At 26.7% G+C, this 15,955-nt stretch overlaps 1 protein-coding gene across 3 annotated transcripts; it reads left to right on the top strand.

The window, feature by feature from the left end:
- Window positions 1-150: 150 nt before the first annotated feature.
- On the top strand, window positions 151-15,489 carry LOC107169761 (E3 ubiquitin-protein ligase SHPRH). Of its 3 annotated transcripts, none has more exons than XM_015519612.2 (20): window positions 151-292; window positions 3,326-3,452; window positions 3,838-4,008; window positions 7,211-7,323; window positions 7,942-8,394; window positions 8,458-8,613; window positions 9,255-9,468; window positions 9,758-10,025; window positions 10,780-10,885; window positions 10,952-11,197; window positions 11,258-11,392; window positions 12,038-12,231; window positions 12,300-12,482; window positions 12,545-12,726; window positions 12,789-13,066; window positions 13,154-13,318; window positions 13,381-13,647; window positions 13,741-13,848; window positions 14,663-14,820; window positions 14,970-15,489. In XM_015519612.2, the coding sequence occupies exons 3-20, from the start codon at window positions 3,849-3,851 to the stop codon at window positions 15,145-15,147; spliced, it is 3,564 nt and encodes a 1,187-aa protein (XP_015375098.1). In that variant the 5' UTR covers window positions 151-292; window positions 3,326-3,452; window positions 3,838-3,848; the 3' UTR covers window positions 15,148-15,489. The 3 variants fall into 3 exon arrangements, with proteins under 3 accessions (XP_015375098.1, XP_089080389.1, XP_015375089.1); XM_015519603.2 differs by lacking the exon at window positions 151-292 and adding an exon at window positions 3,099-3,256; XM_089224263.1 differs by lacking the exon at window positions 3,326-3,452 and having other exon boundaries at window positions 270-292.
- The last annotated feature ends 466 nt before the right edge of the window (window positions 15,490-15,955 follow it).

Here is a 15,955-nt window from a genome sequence, read left to right as displayed (position 1 = left end):
CTATTAATAGGTCTAAGCAATTAGTACACCATGGTCCATGATTCCCCATACTTCCGTGATAAATATTTATTTCTTATCAGTTTATCACCGACAGCCGACGGGTAACTATTGATAACGGCACTAACTCGATGTATACAAGAAACAAAATGTTATTCTTATATCGTGAATTCGTGACGACGTGAAACGTGATTTACTTGATGTAGTCATGTTGTAGAGAAGCAGCCGAGAAGATTTTATAACATTAACTTAAAACATGAAAATCCGGTTCTATTAATGAATTATACAATATAAGGTAAAAATGTAGTAATAAAAAAATTGAAAGGATCTAAAAATACTATTTTACAGTAGGTATTCGTATTCATACAACAAATATTTTTTTTTTACCTGAGTACCTATTCTAATTCTAACACATATTTTAAAAACTTTTCAAATAAAGTATGTGTATCTGTACTTGAATACATCATTAAATATATCCTGATTTTTAAGTTATTAGAGATAGGTTTGATCCAAAAATGTTCTCTAGTTTATAGAAACATTTCTAATTGTAATCTTCTTTATACTTCTGTTTTTATATCAAATCCTGCATTATGAATTATGATTGACCCTAGATATTTGAATTGATCCAATTCAAATTTTTAAACCTGTGCTCTTTCACTTCAATGACTTCTTCTTTACAATGTTTCTGAGCTATAATAATATACTTTAAAATATTATTCTTAATTTTAATATATGATTTCCTCCAAGTTTGAACTTAAAATGAATAAAAAAATAACTCTTCATAAATATATTTTAAATTTATTGGTCACAGTATTCATTTTCAATCATAAGCTACCTACAAAAATTGAATATTTTTTAATTTTTTAACTACGAAATAATTTGAAAATGTTATGCATATTATCTCAATCTTTATTGTATAAAATTTAAGACTGTACTCAAAGTCTTAATTACTATAAAATAATAATTATTATTTTTATTGTTTTAATATTTTAATTCATCCAAATAACTACTGTGCTTATATAATTTTATTTTAGATTTTGTCAGCAATTGTACATAAATTAATTGTAAAAAAAAAATTGTGACTATGAATCCTTAATATTTATTAACTGTTATTAAAACTACTTATAACTCTATAAGAAACCTTGTATTATCAAAAAAAAATTTTAAAAAAACTAATACAATATTCATAACTTTGTTATGATTATGAATTGATCAAGAACAAGCACAATATTTTGAAAATACTATTATCATACATAAGTATTTACTTTATAAACATTCTATAAAAATTTCATGTGTCTACATGATTTAACCTACAATTTTTTAACCTTTTAATGTAACACTAAAAAATAGAACTCTGTTTTCCATACAATTTTTAAAATTATATGGAATTTTTTACTTTTAAACCACTAAAGTAGCCAGTAGGTTTGTACTAACCAATTGTTTTATATACTGTTGAAGAAAATTAAATCATCTTTACATTTTACTAAACTAAAAAGTTTAAAAAAATACACATTAATAAAGATATATTTATTGTTCCGGTCAGAATCTAAAACATAAATTTGATAAAATAAAATAGGCCTCACTATTCACTAACAAAATAGTCTTAATGTATTAACCCATTTTATCAACGTATTCCCACTCACTTCCAACATTATTTTTAGATTATTTCATTATTTAAATTGATTTCTATTGGGACTAAATAAAAGTATTTACTGGGATTCGAATAGCATTGGTCATATATAGTTATCTCCTAAACAAATCTAGTTTAGTTCCCAGGCAATTTTTTTGAATTTTATTTTTAAAATATCTGTTTTTTAATGCTTAATTTGATGGTACTTAAAAAACCTGGTTTAGTTATTGTAAAAAACCTCAAAATGATGAATTCATAATTTTATGCTCAATATTTTAATAAAATCTAAATTTACCTACTTATCGTATTTACTATTTATGTATTATGCTAGTGTAAATAAATCACGTAAACCTTAATATCTTTATTTCAAACATTTATAAAATTAAAGTAGTTCAAATTGACTTTTTCGTCTTTATTTTTCCATTCGTCGTTTAATGGTATAAAGAAATGTCTGGTGAAATCTGAACTAAAATTTGAACAATTCTATTCGCTATTTTAGCTCCCTGCAAGCTTTCAATCATTTTGTTCCAAAATATAAGTTTTTAACATTTTTTTCGCGTTTTTCACAACTGGGCTCATTTGCTATTAGGGCATTTGGAATAGTTTAAAGTTAAAACACGTAATTTTGTAATCCACTTATCTATTTGGGATAAGATAATATTCATATTTATATTAATATAATTACTTATTTTTTTTAAATATAATTAAAGTTTATTATTAACTATCGTCTATCGTTATTCGTTATAAATATAAAATAAAAATAAATAGGTAATATTAGGGGTAATATTACTAATATTCATCTGCGGTAATCATATTAAAATAAAAGCATTATTCTTGGAATAGCAAAAAACCCTTTTAGAGCGGCCGAATTGAATTTCCAACAAACACCTCAAAAAAATGTTTCAATTTCATTCTATCACGACCTCCTACATATATTACGTAACATCTGCCCTAGTTCTCCATCTCTATAGTTAGTGTATGGACTATGGTCTGTGGCGATAAAATCCAGTCGGACTTAATTTGTTGCACACATTGCAAATTTCAATAATATTTTTCCTACTACTGACCACAACTTACTGCAGCTGAGTCCAGCAGCAGGCTGTGGATGCGGAAAAGCGAACCTTTAGAGTTTAGGGTTTACTCCGTTATTAGAACTTCGGGGAATTTCTTAAATTTTTATATGACTACAAATTATAACTTATAACGAAGAAATATTACAGTAATACAGTATATGTATATAAATATTGTTAATATGTTCTGATACATATTAAAAATGTTATAAAAGGGTATAGGCGCTATAGGCGACGGTTTTCACTCGCAACCACGGGAAATGGGAATAATGTAGTCCCTCCGAAAGACATTTAGATTGGGTAACTTTCCTACACTGGATGTTGTTTGTACTCCGCAAACTGTAAACAACAATAAGCCTGGTTTAGAATTCTGATGTGGTCGTGGTTTTATAATATTATATGATATACCAAAGCTGATCATAATACAACATTTATAATATATATATATATACAATTTTTTTATTATTATAACTTAAAATGTATTAGATAAGGTTTTAAATTTTTATAAATTTTACTAGCCCTAGTAGAGTAGTAGCCCTCCGAGCTACTAAGGAAGCTGGTAAATCATAATTTATACACACGGAGTTCGCTTATTCTTTAATCCTAATTTATTTCTCGTTTGTTTTAGAGGCAAAATTGTACTGTACAATCATGGTACCTTAGTAGTCAGTACTCGCAATGTAAATACTAAATATCGGACCTGTCGTAATATTCTGTTATTGCTGTTGGTCTTCGTCTGTAGATATTGATATCCGGTACGTTAGACTTTTTTCCTATTCAAACTCTTCTGCTGTACTTCCAGTAATCTACTTGATTGAACTGGCTGAAATTTATTTATTATTATAGTGTAGTAAGAGTATTTGCCTACATTATGTCATTTTTAGTTTTATTAAAACAGTAGTCAACAATAATTATTCATATTATGTTTCATTTATAATGAATAATGAATAATAAAGTATTAAATATGTTATAAACTTTAAAGACACTTTTAAATATTAGTAGTTTAATTCCTAATTTGTACAAAATATACAAAAGAATATTTATTTATTTTATCATTAAAATTATTTCTAAATTAATTAATTTAATTCAATATTTTATACTAAATAACTAACTAGTAATCTTATATATAAATATTTTCAGGACTTCCAAACATGAATAATTCACAAGCTGCTAAGTTTTTTGAAGTTATTAAAACTTATCATAAACACATTAATGACGATTATGAACAACCTCAGATTGTTATACCAACACTTAGATCTTACCAGCGAAGAGCTGTGAAATGGATGGTCGACAGAGAAAAAAATAACGATTGTAAGTAGGAAAATATATTCTTAAATTGTATACAAATGTTCATTTTTGCATATTTGGCTTAAAGTAAAAACAATTAGGTATATTACAAAATGCTTTACTTGACTACAGCAGTGGAATATACAAATTTTTTGTCCTTGCACATAAATAAAAATAGGCCCCTAATTTGCTAAACAAAAACTGGGTGTGCTTTTTTTGATTTTCTGTTCAATTTCAGTAAACAGTGTAATTATATCCTACTTTTCTGAAATGGTAATTGCATCTGATTTTCACTTAACTGAATTTTTAGAATTGTTTTTAATGAATTATCAAATATAATCTGTACTAAATACAAGTGCACAAAAGTCGATTTAAACTTGCTCATGGACTAACGGTAACTGGCAATGACAGAGCGAATAGACTCAGCCAGGGGGGTCCGGGGGTCATTTGGATGTGTTGACGTGGTGCACTCTTATTTGGTACAGACTAGTGCTGAGCATTATTTTAACCAATCCGTAATACAATTATTTAACCAGAATTTCAGATCAATCCGTTTTATACAAATTCACAAATCCAATTTGTCTTCATTATTTTTGAGATAATCAGCTATTATTTTCATTTTTTAGTAAAATATATTTGTTGTTAGTAATTAAAGAATTATAGTTATATATTTAAATAATTAAAATAATAATAATTGTTTTCAAAATGCTTAATAATCCAGATTAAACGGATTGTAATTTTTGTTTCAATCTGAATCGGTAATCCGGGTATGGATTGATCCAGATTTGGATCTCAGCACTAGTACAGATTATAGTTCATTCACTTTTTTGTCATTAGTATATGGATGTTGTAGTTATATTTTTATATATCAATATCAATGGCATTCAATATTTTTTACTGATTTTTGCGGGTTCGATGAATTGCGTCCCAAAAAAAAAATGTTAATACACAGATAGGTGAATTGCGTCCCCAATATTTTTTCCGAATAGGTGAATTGCGTCCCCGATACTTTTTGAAATGTTACACACAAAATATTTTCATTCTAAGCGATATAACTGCAGAACAGCAGAACCTTTATTTTATTTTATTTGTATTGATATCTTTTATCGGAATATCCAAGAATTAAATAATATTTTATCTCACATGACCGTTTCAGTATCAATGCAATACGTGCGTTTAGAATCGGACTGAGTATATTTTTACATTTATATTCGACCGTTCGCGACAACAATTGCAATAACATATAATTACTATATAATATTTGTGATTTCAAATTTCCCAACATATTATACAGTTGACAAGCAGTCGTCCGTCAGTCCACAGTCGTCAATTGTCAGTATACTGCAGTGTAATTTTTTATTTATTATTAATTTTAAATGGAGTTTTCAATAAGTGAAAAAAAATAAAAAAATAGTTATAATTGAAGGTTTTAAATTTCGATTCCAAAAACTATTAAGAAATGACATACAACGTTGGTGCTGCTGTATAAAATCTTGTAAATGTTTTTTTAAATAAGAAATTAATTTTAATATTATAGAACAATCTAAAGAGCATAATCACCCAAAACCAGAACAAAAATTATTAAATCGAAAAAATATTAGTAATTCTCTTAAAAGAAAAGCTATAGATGATATTTCGTCAACACCATCGAAACTTTTACAAGTAGAATTAAAAAATAATGACGTAGAAACAATAACAACTAGCAATGTGGCACTAATTAAGAGAAATATTCGTTATGCACGTACATCTGTTCACCCTAAACTACCGAATAGCCTTTCCGAATTACACGATTCTTTATGTGTGTACGAAATAAAAACCAAAATATTTACAATTTTATTGATGTTATAAAAAATATTCAATCCAAAACATATATAAAAATACGTAGTAATGGACAAAGAAAATCACGTCCAATTATCGAAAAAGAAAATTATATTGGAGAAAAAATGATTGAATATAATAATAAATTACTGACCAGATTTGAATACGTCAAAGCCGTTTCATTTAAATTTTTACCAGTTTAATATACTTTTATAATAATTTTACTATTTTTTACATAAATAATTGACGAATAATTAAATAATTGACCTACAAATGTTATTAATGTTTAGTATGAAAATGTATTGTATATACTTATTGGATTTTTTTAATTTAATTTGTAAATTATGTTTCAACTAATGTATTAACTTAGTATATTTTATGTATTTGTTACATACCTAGTATTAAAATATAACAGGGACGCAATTCACCCTAGTATTAAAATATAACAGGGACGCAATTCACCTAGAATTAAATTACAACAGGGACGCAATTCAACTAGTTTTATGGAAATGGGACGCAATTCACCTAACGCCGATTTTTGATATGGAAAATAGATTCAGGAACATTTACAATTAACGACTGATTGGAAAATAACAAGATTGTTATCAAGATGTCTATTATATATCTATAATATATAATTAAGATTTTTGTGTACCTTTTGTTTTACTTTATTGTTAAAGTATGATTGTTATTTTAGAAGGTTTTGAAAATTATTTTAGTTTTAGAAAAATAGATTGAAATTAATTCTCCTTAATATATATTAATATATTAACCATTATACATGTACAAGCTAAAGACGCAAGTTAGCTTTGTAGATGATATAAATATATTTTTATTAGACACAATAATATACTTTAGTATACTTATTATATCACTAGAAAATAAATAAGTTAACCCAGAGGTTCTTGAACTTTTCAGGCTAGGCCCCTCTTTTTGGTCAACCCCATACTTGAGCCCCTGTCATAAAATAGGTATAAAAATAATATCAATTGCAATTATTACTCTAATATCACAGTTCTTTTTTCTGTCCTACCAAAACAATGTTGATTCTTACAATTTTCTCATATCCCCTCCTGTAAAGCTTTTCCCCCCACCCCTGGAGGGTCGAACCCTACACTTTAAAAATCTGTGAACTAACTTACTAACTTAATGGGCACTGCAACTCAAGATCTGCAGGACCTCAATAATGCCATTGCAGTAACCATGGTTACTTCCCGTTAAAGTAATTGTCTTTGCCTGAGTATTTAATATATTAATATCCATATTTGGTGATATTAATAATAAAAAAATATATTTAGGTAAATTAATTGATCATAATTAGGTACCTGTATTTTTTCAATGTATACTATAATTTTTGCAAGTATATCTCAGCCTAATTATATTAATTTTTTTAAATGTTATGTTCTAGTTGTGAAATGTGATGGGTCTCCATTTAGTGGAGGCATTTTAGCTGATGAGATGGGTCTAGGAAAAACTGTTGAAATGTTATGTTGTATCATGGAAAATACAGCTCCTCCTGAAGTAATTAATTTGAAATTTTTCTTATCCATATTTTAGATTCTGAGCAGGACGATAAATGAACTGATTTTACTGATGTGTTTTTTTTGTCATTACCTTTTGAAATAGAAAATATGCTTTGATTATTTTTTCAAAATTATCTCTTTTGCTGGGAAAGTAAATCTAGTTAGTACTTTAGGGAGTCAAAAGCAAAAATTTAACACATCCATTAAATTGACTTTCTAAATCAGGGGTGTCCAACTTGCAAGGCCTCAAGGGCCAAAACTTAAACCTCTGATCTGGTTGCGGGCCATACACTAATTTTGTTAAAGTAACAACAAAATAATGAGAGGTATAAAAATAATTAAAACAAAAATAGTATAATATATATTTAAAATAAGTATATAATATATATATTCGTATATACCTATAAATATTTTTATTATGCATTTTGTGTTTTTCTTTTATAACATCTTTTTTTACAATGGTAGGTTAGGTTTAAAGGTAATTGCATTTAAAGAAAATATATGATTTCCATAAAACCTTACGCGGGCCACCAGTTGGACAACCCTGTTCTAAATACTAATGTACAGTCGAGCGTTTTCTACTAACCCATTTTTATCATTGTTTTTTTTTTTTTAGTTTTATAGCCAAAAGGTTATGATAAAGGACTGTTTAAAAACACCAATGGTTCAAACTCCATCTAAACCATCAACTAGCAAATATATAGCATACACCAATGATAAAGATCTTAAAACAAAATCAACAAGTAGTTCACGCAGTATGCTAGAAAGCTGGTATAAAAGTGTACTAAGTGAAATGAGTACAGTACCAAAGAAAATTGTTGAGAGTAATGTTGATGAAGATGCTCATATTGTTGCATGTTATTGCAAGACAACACCACCTAAAAGTGTTTTAGTATATTGTGCGATGTGTGGTAAAGGCCAGCATGCACAGTGTGTTCATTTTGAGCCAAAACCATTTCAAGAATTGCCATATTTGTGTTCTAATTGTTGGATTGCAAATGATAGACTACAGTGCAAGGCTACATTGATTGTTGTACCACAATCTATTTTGAACCAATGGATCGATGAGGTAATATTTACTATTTAGTTATATATTTTTGATTTGCATTAATACTAAAGATTTAAATTATAGATAGAAAAACATATTGCAAAACCAGGCTTAAATGTTTATGTCTACAATGGTGTACATTTTGATGGTTATATTCAACCTTCTTCTTTCGGTGACTATGATATAGTTATAACATCGTATACTACCCTCTCTAGAGATTTAAACTATGTCGCAAATATTGTAAGTATAATGATTGAATAGTATAACTAAATATATAGAAAATAATTCTATTTATTAATAAAAAGTTCATATAAATATGAAATAAATGAATTACAAAAGGAAGACATAAATAATTAACTCAAAATATGCTTTTTATTAAGTTCAAAAATTAATTTTGGTATATAACCAATATTATTTGATTATTGTTAAAAGTTACTTAAATTAATGCTTATGTACTTTTCCCATTGTGAAACCCCTTTTAAAATACCTTTTTAAATACGTCATACATTTTAATTGAAAGTACTGTTCTTCTAAATTACCCATGACTCGGTCATTGTTTTTTTTTTTTTTAATATGTCTTCCCTAAATTTTATTATAGTTAAAAAGAATATATGTATTAAATAAAATCACACAGGAGGCATAATCTGGGCTGTGTTGAGTAAATTACTTTTTGAAGTTACATTCTTGTATTAAAGTATCAAATTAAAAAAAAATTAGCAAGGTTATTTTATTTTTGACTACTAATCTTTTTTTTATCATAAAATAACCTTGATATTTTTATAAATGTTCCTCTTTTTTTGTTGTTAAATGCCAATTCGATTGCAATGATTTAGGTATATATAATAGTTTTGTGTAGAATAATAATAATAAATTTATTAAAGGATGTGGAAAATCATAATAGTACTCGTTTGCGACATTCAAAAAGATACAATTACCCTCAGTCACCATTGCCTTGTATTAAATGGTGGCGAATATGTTTGGACGAAGGTCAAGCAATTGAGAGTGCGACTAGCAAAGTATGTGACATGACATTAAATCTAAGATCTGTGCATAAATGGGCTATGACTGGTACACCAATACAAAAATCACTAAATGGTATGTTAAATACGTATCATAATATTAATAATTAGCATATTATGTTAAGTAATTATTAATTTAAATAATAACTTATGTATATTATTTGGTATTGTCTTACGAAGGTACAGAACATTAATGATTAGAGCATAGGCTCAATCACACAGTTGATGGATAGTTCCCAATGTTCTTAATTTGATACTTAGTAGATAAATACCTGTTATATTATGCACATTGTTAATAATTTTATTTTTTTATTTTTTTTATGGTGTATTAGTTGTTATAATGTATTAAAAAATGTTATTTTTAGATCTTTATGGTATTTTAAAGTTCCTAGAAGTAAGTCCTTACTGCTATCGTAAACAGTTTCAACAGCTAATGAAGGGTGAAGAAACGATAATGTATACATGTTTTTCAAAATTGATATGGCGTAGTTCAATAGAGGATGTCAATTCGGAATTAAACTTACCAAAAATTACTACTGAACAACATTGGCTGACATTTTCCCAGATTGAAAAATATTTTTACCTAAGCCAACATGATGATTGTGCAACAGTGTTTTCTAATTGTGTAACCAGGTAATAATTTAATGTTTAGTCTTATAATATCTAATTGAATTATATAATTTAACATACAAATGTGAATTATTATACTTCTGAATTTACCTTTTTTTCTGTTCACTTATCAAATAAAAGGCAAGTCAATGTCAATTGTGACATCCCAGAAAAACTAAGTCTATCACAAATCCGTTATAGTTAGGTCATAGAATTATTGGCTGTTTTAGTAGTCATTTGGTTGAAAAATTAATCATTTTGTTAAAGGTGTTAAAAAAATAACAGTTATGAGTTTATGACTTTCAGAGAAATAAAGCCTTATATTTTTCAATATTATATCTGATACTGACCCTAGCCAAGATGTTATTGGTCTAATGTTTTCATATTTTTATTATTATTTATCATTTCTGGACAACATTCATTATCATAGTTAAATATGGAGTTCAAGATGAATATATAAATTTAAATATTAAATAAATTTTGTACTACATAATACGCATGTATTTATCACTGGCAGTACTTGTTATTTTTTAGACTATAGTTTCATATTATATTAGTAGGAAGAGTTTGAAGGTTGGGGCTCTATTTTTTAAAGACCTTAGTGATGGATACATAGACTGTATTTTAATATAAAATTTGTGGGTTCTTGATTTTGTAATCTTAGTTTAGTGCCGTATGTGCAAAGTATTATAAATAATATCTATATAATCTATATTATGTTTCCTTATTGAAGATTAATTAATTATTTTTAATTCTGTTTAATAAATGATTTGTTAAGGCTGTTTCCATCCTTGGATATATCAGTAAAGAATATTGACAGGAAAAGTATATACACTATCATTGGACCATTATATAAGCTTCGACAAGCTTGTGTTCACCCTCAAGTAATTTTATTTATGTGTAATTTGAGTAAATTAACATTTTAAATAACAATTATACTTATTTTTTAGGCTGTGAACGGACAATTTTTAAAAATTAAAGGAACAATGACAATGGAAAAATTAATGGATGTAATGATAGATAGATGCCGTCTTGTATGTAATGAATATTTACGTTCCCTTGTTTCCCAGCACAATGCTCTTGCTGGATTGTACCTTATTCGTGAAGAACCAGCCACTGCTGTTGAACATTATAGGACAGTGTTAGGTTTAATGGAAAAATATAAAGATAAACAACTTAAGATAGATACATGCCAGGTAGAATATATTTATGTTTTTTTTATGTTTTTACTTTCTAATTTATTATACTGTTTTTAGAAAATCCATGTTATGTATAATTTGGCCACTGTACTTGATGAAAATACAACCGTAAGCCATGCATTAAATGATTCAAACTTAAAAAAAGACATGGAACTACTTGAAAAAGAATATCTTGACGCTAGTAAACAAAACGTTAGTGATAAGTATACTATTTTATCTGATTAAATAGCTTCATACTGTTTTAATTAAATCTCTTGAAATATATTAAAATGTGAGCCGATATTTTGTTCAGCTGATGTTATACCAAAGTAATATTACATTATTATTATTATAGATTTTTGATTTTTATTTCATGTTAATTAAAGTAGTACTTGACTAGAAAATAGAAAGTAACAATTATTAATTAAAAATACCATAAATTATCTATTATGATAATAACATAAAACTATAGCTGCTACCAGCCACATAAAGACTATGCATTTACTCAAAATTATTTCTTTATGTTTGATTACACAAATTATATCAAATAATATTTTTGAGAGCTAAATAAAAATAAATATTATTTCATGTGAGTGGAGGGAAAAAATATATTGCGCTTACATCCTCTTAACATTTTTTTAGCAATTTCTGTACCGGTTAGAAAGTTAAAGCTAGTTTACATTTAAAATTTAACAAATATGATGATAAAACACTAATATTAAACTTGTCTAAAATAATAATTGTGTGATGAATAAATTTAAATAGTAATTATATTATATCAATATATTTTTGTATTAAATAAAATATAAATATAATAGTTTATGGTAAATTATTAAGTGTAATTATTTTTGATTTTAGATTGAATCAACTTGTAAAACTGTTATGTTTTATTCGGATAAGGTAGCTAAGATTATTAAGAATAAAACCCTAGGCTATTCTGACTGGTGGTCAGACATGTTGGATTGGATTTTTTCACCTAATGACTTTTTAGCTAAGGTACAAATGGAGTTGGAAGATTATCGTGTGCCTGGTGTTCCAAATATTGCTAACAGGTTTCTATATTTTTAATATGTTTTGTGCATCTGGTGTAATTGCTTCATATGTTTTTGGTTTAATTTAGATTGAAGTCTGTAAATGATGTTTATAATATTCTTGGTGTTTGGCTTGCTGACCTAGATACAGCAAGAATACAAACAATATCAACACTGAAAACCTTACAAGAAACACCCATGAATGATTTAGTTCAAAGTGCATTAATATGCCATCTTCGTTTAAAAGCAAAAAAAGGAAATTCAAAAAATAGGTATATGTCATGTTTTTAATTTTTAGTTTTAATTTAATTAATTATGTTTTTTTTATACTTAGGAAGTGTTTATTATGTAAAGCTGAAATGGAGTTACAAGTATATGAATCATTATTGTTTAGTGTTTCTAATAAACAAAAGAATACGTTAAATGACAATACTGAAGAAAAGGATCAAGAAACCATGTATGAAAGTACCAGTAAAGGCCTTTGGAAGATGTCTCAAAAAGAATTTTTACTTATGAGTAAGTTTCGGTATTAGATTAAAAATTGTTTATACTTTTTCATGGTTAAATATATTTTACAGAACTATATCAATATGGACAAGCCAAAATTATAAATAAAAGCTGTTTGGAGGATGCAGCTGAACATATGAAAGTATTGGAGTTGGTTCGTAAAGAATTCCGTTACTTACGACTATTATGGACTCATCTCAGTGATAGTCTTTCTGCTCATGATGAGATAGTTATGGCAAAGTCAAGGTTGAGACTTGGAGATAATATTACACCAGAAGCCGATGAAGATGGTCCTCCTAAAAAAAAGTCTAAAAAAGAAAATGAAAATGATGTTATTTTGGAACAATATGTTAGTTATTTGTATATATTTATATCATTATATAAGACTTAAGATAATACATTTGGCTGGTAATAAGTAATTTCAAATCGTTTTTAGGTGGATTATAATCTAATGTCATTAATTGCTGAAATGCCAACAACTGAAGCTGTTTTAGAAAAACAAATCGGAACCCTATTTTATCTAGAAAATTTAAAAAAAGAAAAAGAAAACTCAACTGAAGTTGATACATGTCCGATTTGTTGTCTGAATGGTGATGCTGGGGTATATTAAAAACTTATAATTATATGAAGGTATGATATTAAATTTCAATTTTTGGTTAACAGTGGGCAGTGTTACAATGTGGACATAGTGTGTGTAATCAGTGTTTAGCAACCATGTGTAATCATTCAGATAACTTTGAAATAGCTTGTCCTATGTGTAGGAACATTACCACAATGGATCTTATATCCTATGCAAAAAATAACCGAGAAGGTGAAGTATCAAACATAGTAATCAAAGGATCATTTTCTACTAAAATAGAAAGCGTTACTTTAAAACTATTAGAATTGATAACTCAGGATCCAAATGTGAAAGTTTTAATATTCTCAAATGTGAGTTAAATTATTACTCCATTGTATAGTATACCATGAATATTATTTTTATTATTTACTTTATTGCATAAAATCAACATGTTTTCTTTTTAGTGGGAAAAAGCATTAAATCTTCTTGGAGAAGCTTTAGATCAAAATTCAATCAGTTATAGGATACTAAAAACCGGAAATAAGTACCGAAAAACATTAAAAGATTTTAAAGTATGTAAAATATTACGATAATTGTATTAATATTGGTGTACTATATACAGTAAAACTTCTATTAACGGTCAACAGAGGACCGAAAATAATGATCTATTTATAGGTCAATATTAATAGTTATTGACTTATTGTGCAAAAATTCCAAATGGTTACTATATAAAGTGCGTGGAAATTTAAACAAATAATATAGATTGTAGATACAAAATAAGATAGAATATAGAAAATATGCACTTTGGAATGATTTCATTGACACTAAATAATAATGAGATATTTTAAAATAAACTCAACCAGTTGTAAATTAATTTATCATACAAGTCCAATAACACCTATAAACTGTCATACATTTTTAAAACAATTTAATATTTTTTTTATTTTGGATAACAATATTTTAACCGTTATTTAGAGTGACCATTATATTACAGTATATAATCTACACTGTTCGAAAACAGAATTTATCAATTCTGCAAACTTTTTTCCCCTAAAACCAGTCATCTATGTCTTTATGTGGGAGATTTAGTTAGTTGGGTGGAAACTGGTCACTACCTGGTATATTCTATTTTGGAATAGAGTATAAAGGTTTTAATGTATTATGTCAATAACACTTTTGACAGGATTAATAAAATTTGGGTTCGGGTGGCAGTATTTCAAATTGTGACATACAGTTTCCACCCATTTTGACGTTTTTTTCTGGTAAAAAGAAAGGACTCATAAATTGTACTGTTATACAGAGGTGATTTTTAATGGAAGTTTTACTGGAAATATTGAATACTAAAGACAATATAAAGTGAAATATTTTATGTTTGTTTCTTATTAGTCAAATAAGAAAATAAATGCATTATTAATGAAATTAAGCCTGGGTTCAAAAGGATTGAATTTAACTGAAGCAACAAGAATATTTTTTATGGAGCCAATAATTAACAAAGCAGATGAGCATCAAGCCATTGGAAGAATTCATAGAATAGGACAAACCAAGTAAAACTATTACTAATGATTTGCTATTAAAATGATAATTTTAATAATATTGATAAACTCATGTGTATTAGTGTATTAATATTATATACATGATATGTTATGGCCTATAAATGCACAATTAACAATGCAAAACATTTATTTGTTTTTAGACCTACATTTGTACATAACTTTATTATTCGGGATTCTATTGAGGAAAACATCACAAATTTATTCTCCGGTAATATGTTCGATCAATGGGATGATGTAACGCTGTCTCAACTAATAAGAGTATTTGAAAGAAATGAATCAAATTCAATATCAGAGTCAAATAATGCCATAGGAGAATAGTAATCTAGATATTTTATCTATGTATTTTGCATTTTATTTTATTTTAAATTAAATGACATATTTCTTTATGTACCTATATTTGTAGTTTTAAGTTAGCTTGACTTTTTATTTATACATTTTAAAAATTAAATCTTATTTTATTATTTAACAGAAAATTTGTTTTTTTCTGATAATAGAAAGTACTTTTTTAATGTATTGATTCTTAATTATAATTATTTATATTTTAAAACAGAGTGATAATAATTTTTAAGATTTTTATATACTTTTCTTAATTGAATTTGATTGTTTATATTTAGTTATATTTTGTTCTTTTACTATCAATAAATATAATTTTACATCCTATTTTAAATATTTATTGATTATATTGATCACTATGTTTCTTTTATTTTAATCTGTATGATGATAAATGGTCATTCATGCCATAAGAGTTATTATTAGGAAGCCCGTGGAACTGCATGTTAGATTCTGAGTGGAATGGAAGAATGTATTGTTTTTACGATAATGTGTTGTTTTTTTTTATCACATTTTAGGGCTGTAAAAATGCTCCAATTTTTTATTAGATTCCGAACGAAGTGATGAATGTATTGATTTTACAATGATGTGTGTTTTTTTTTGTCTGTGTACAGCATAACTAGTCGAAATAATGCTTCGATTTCAAACTTTGGGGGTGGTTTCCGATGTAAAATTGAAGATCCTTGATGCATTATAGAGGTCAACAGTAAAAATTTTCCAACAGTTCTCAAAAAAATCGAGAAAAACAAAAAAAAAAAAGTGACAGAAAAACGGGAATTTTTAAGCAAAACCAGTT

This window comes from Diuraphis noxia, unplaced genomic scaffold (assembly GCF_037042655.1).
Source record: "Diuraphis noxia isolate RWA-SAM2 unplaced genomic scaffold, SU_Dnox_SAM2 contig0003, whole genome shotgun sequence".
Taxonomy (NCBI): Eukaryota; Metazoa; Arthropoda; class Insecta; order Hemiptera; family Aphididae; genus Diuraphis; species Diuraphis noxia.
Note: the sequence above shows the minus strand (reverse complement) of the source record. Positions and strands in the feature narration are given on the sequence as shown.

What these genes read in the sequence shown, in the direction of transcription:
- LOC107169761 (XM_015519612.2), top strand. Translation starts at nt 3,849, where the DNA reads ATGAATAATTCACAAGCTGCTAAGTTTTTTGAAGTTATTAAAACTTAT. An exon ending in TGAACCAATGGATCGATGAG is followed by an intron (nt 8,395 to 8,457) that starts GTAATATTTACT and finishes TTTAAATTATAG; the next exon opens with ATAGAAAAACATATTGCAAA. An exon ending in GTCTGAATGGTGATGCTGGG is followed by an intron (nt 13,319 to 13,380) that starts GTATATTAAAAA and finishes TTTGGTTAACAG; the next exon opens with TGGGCAGTGTTACAATGTGG.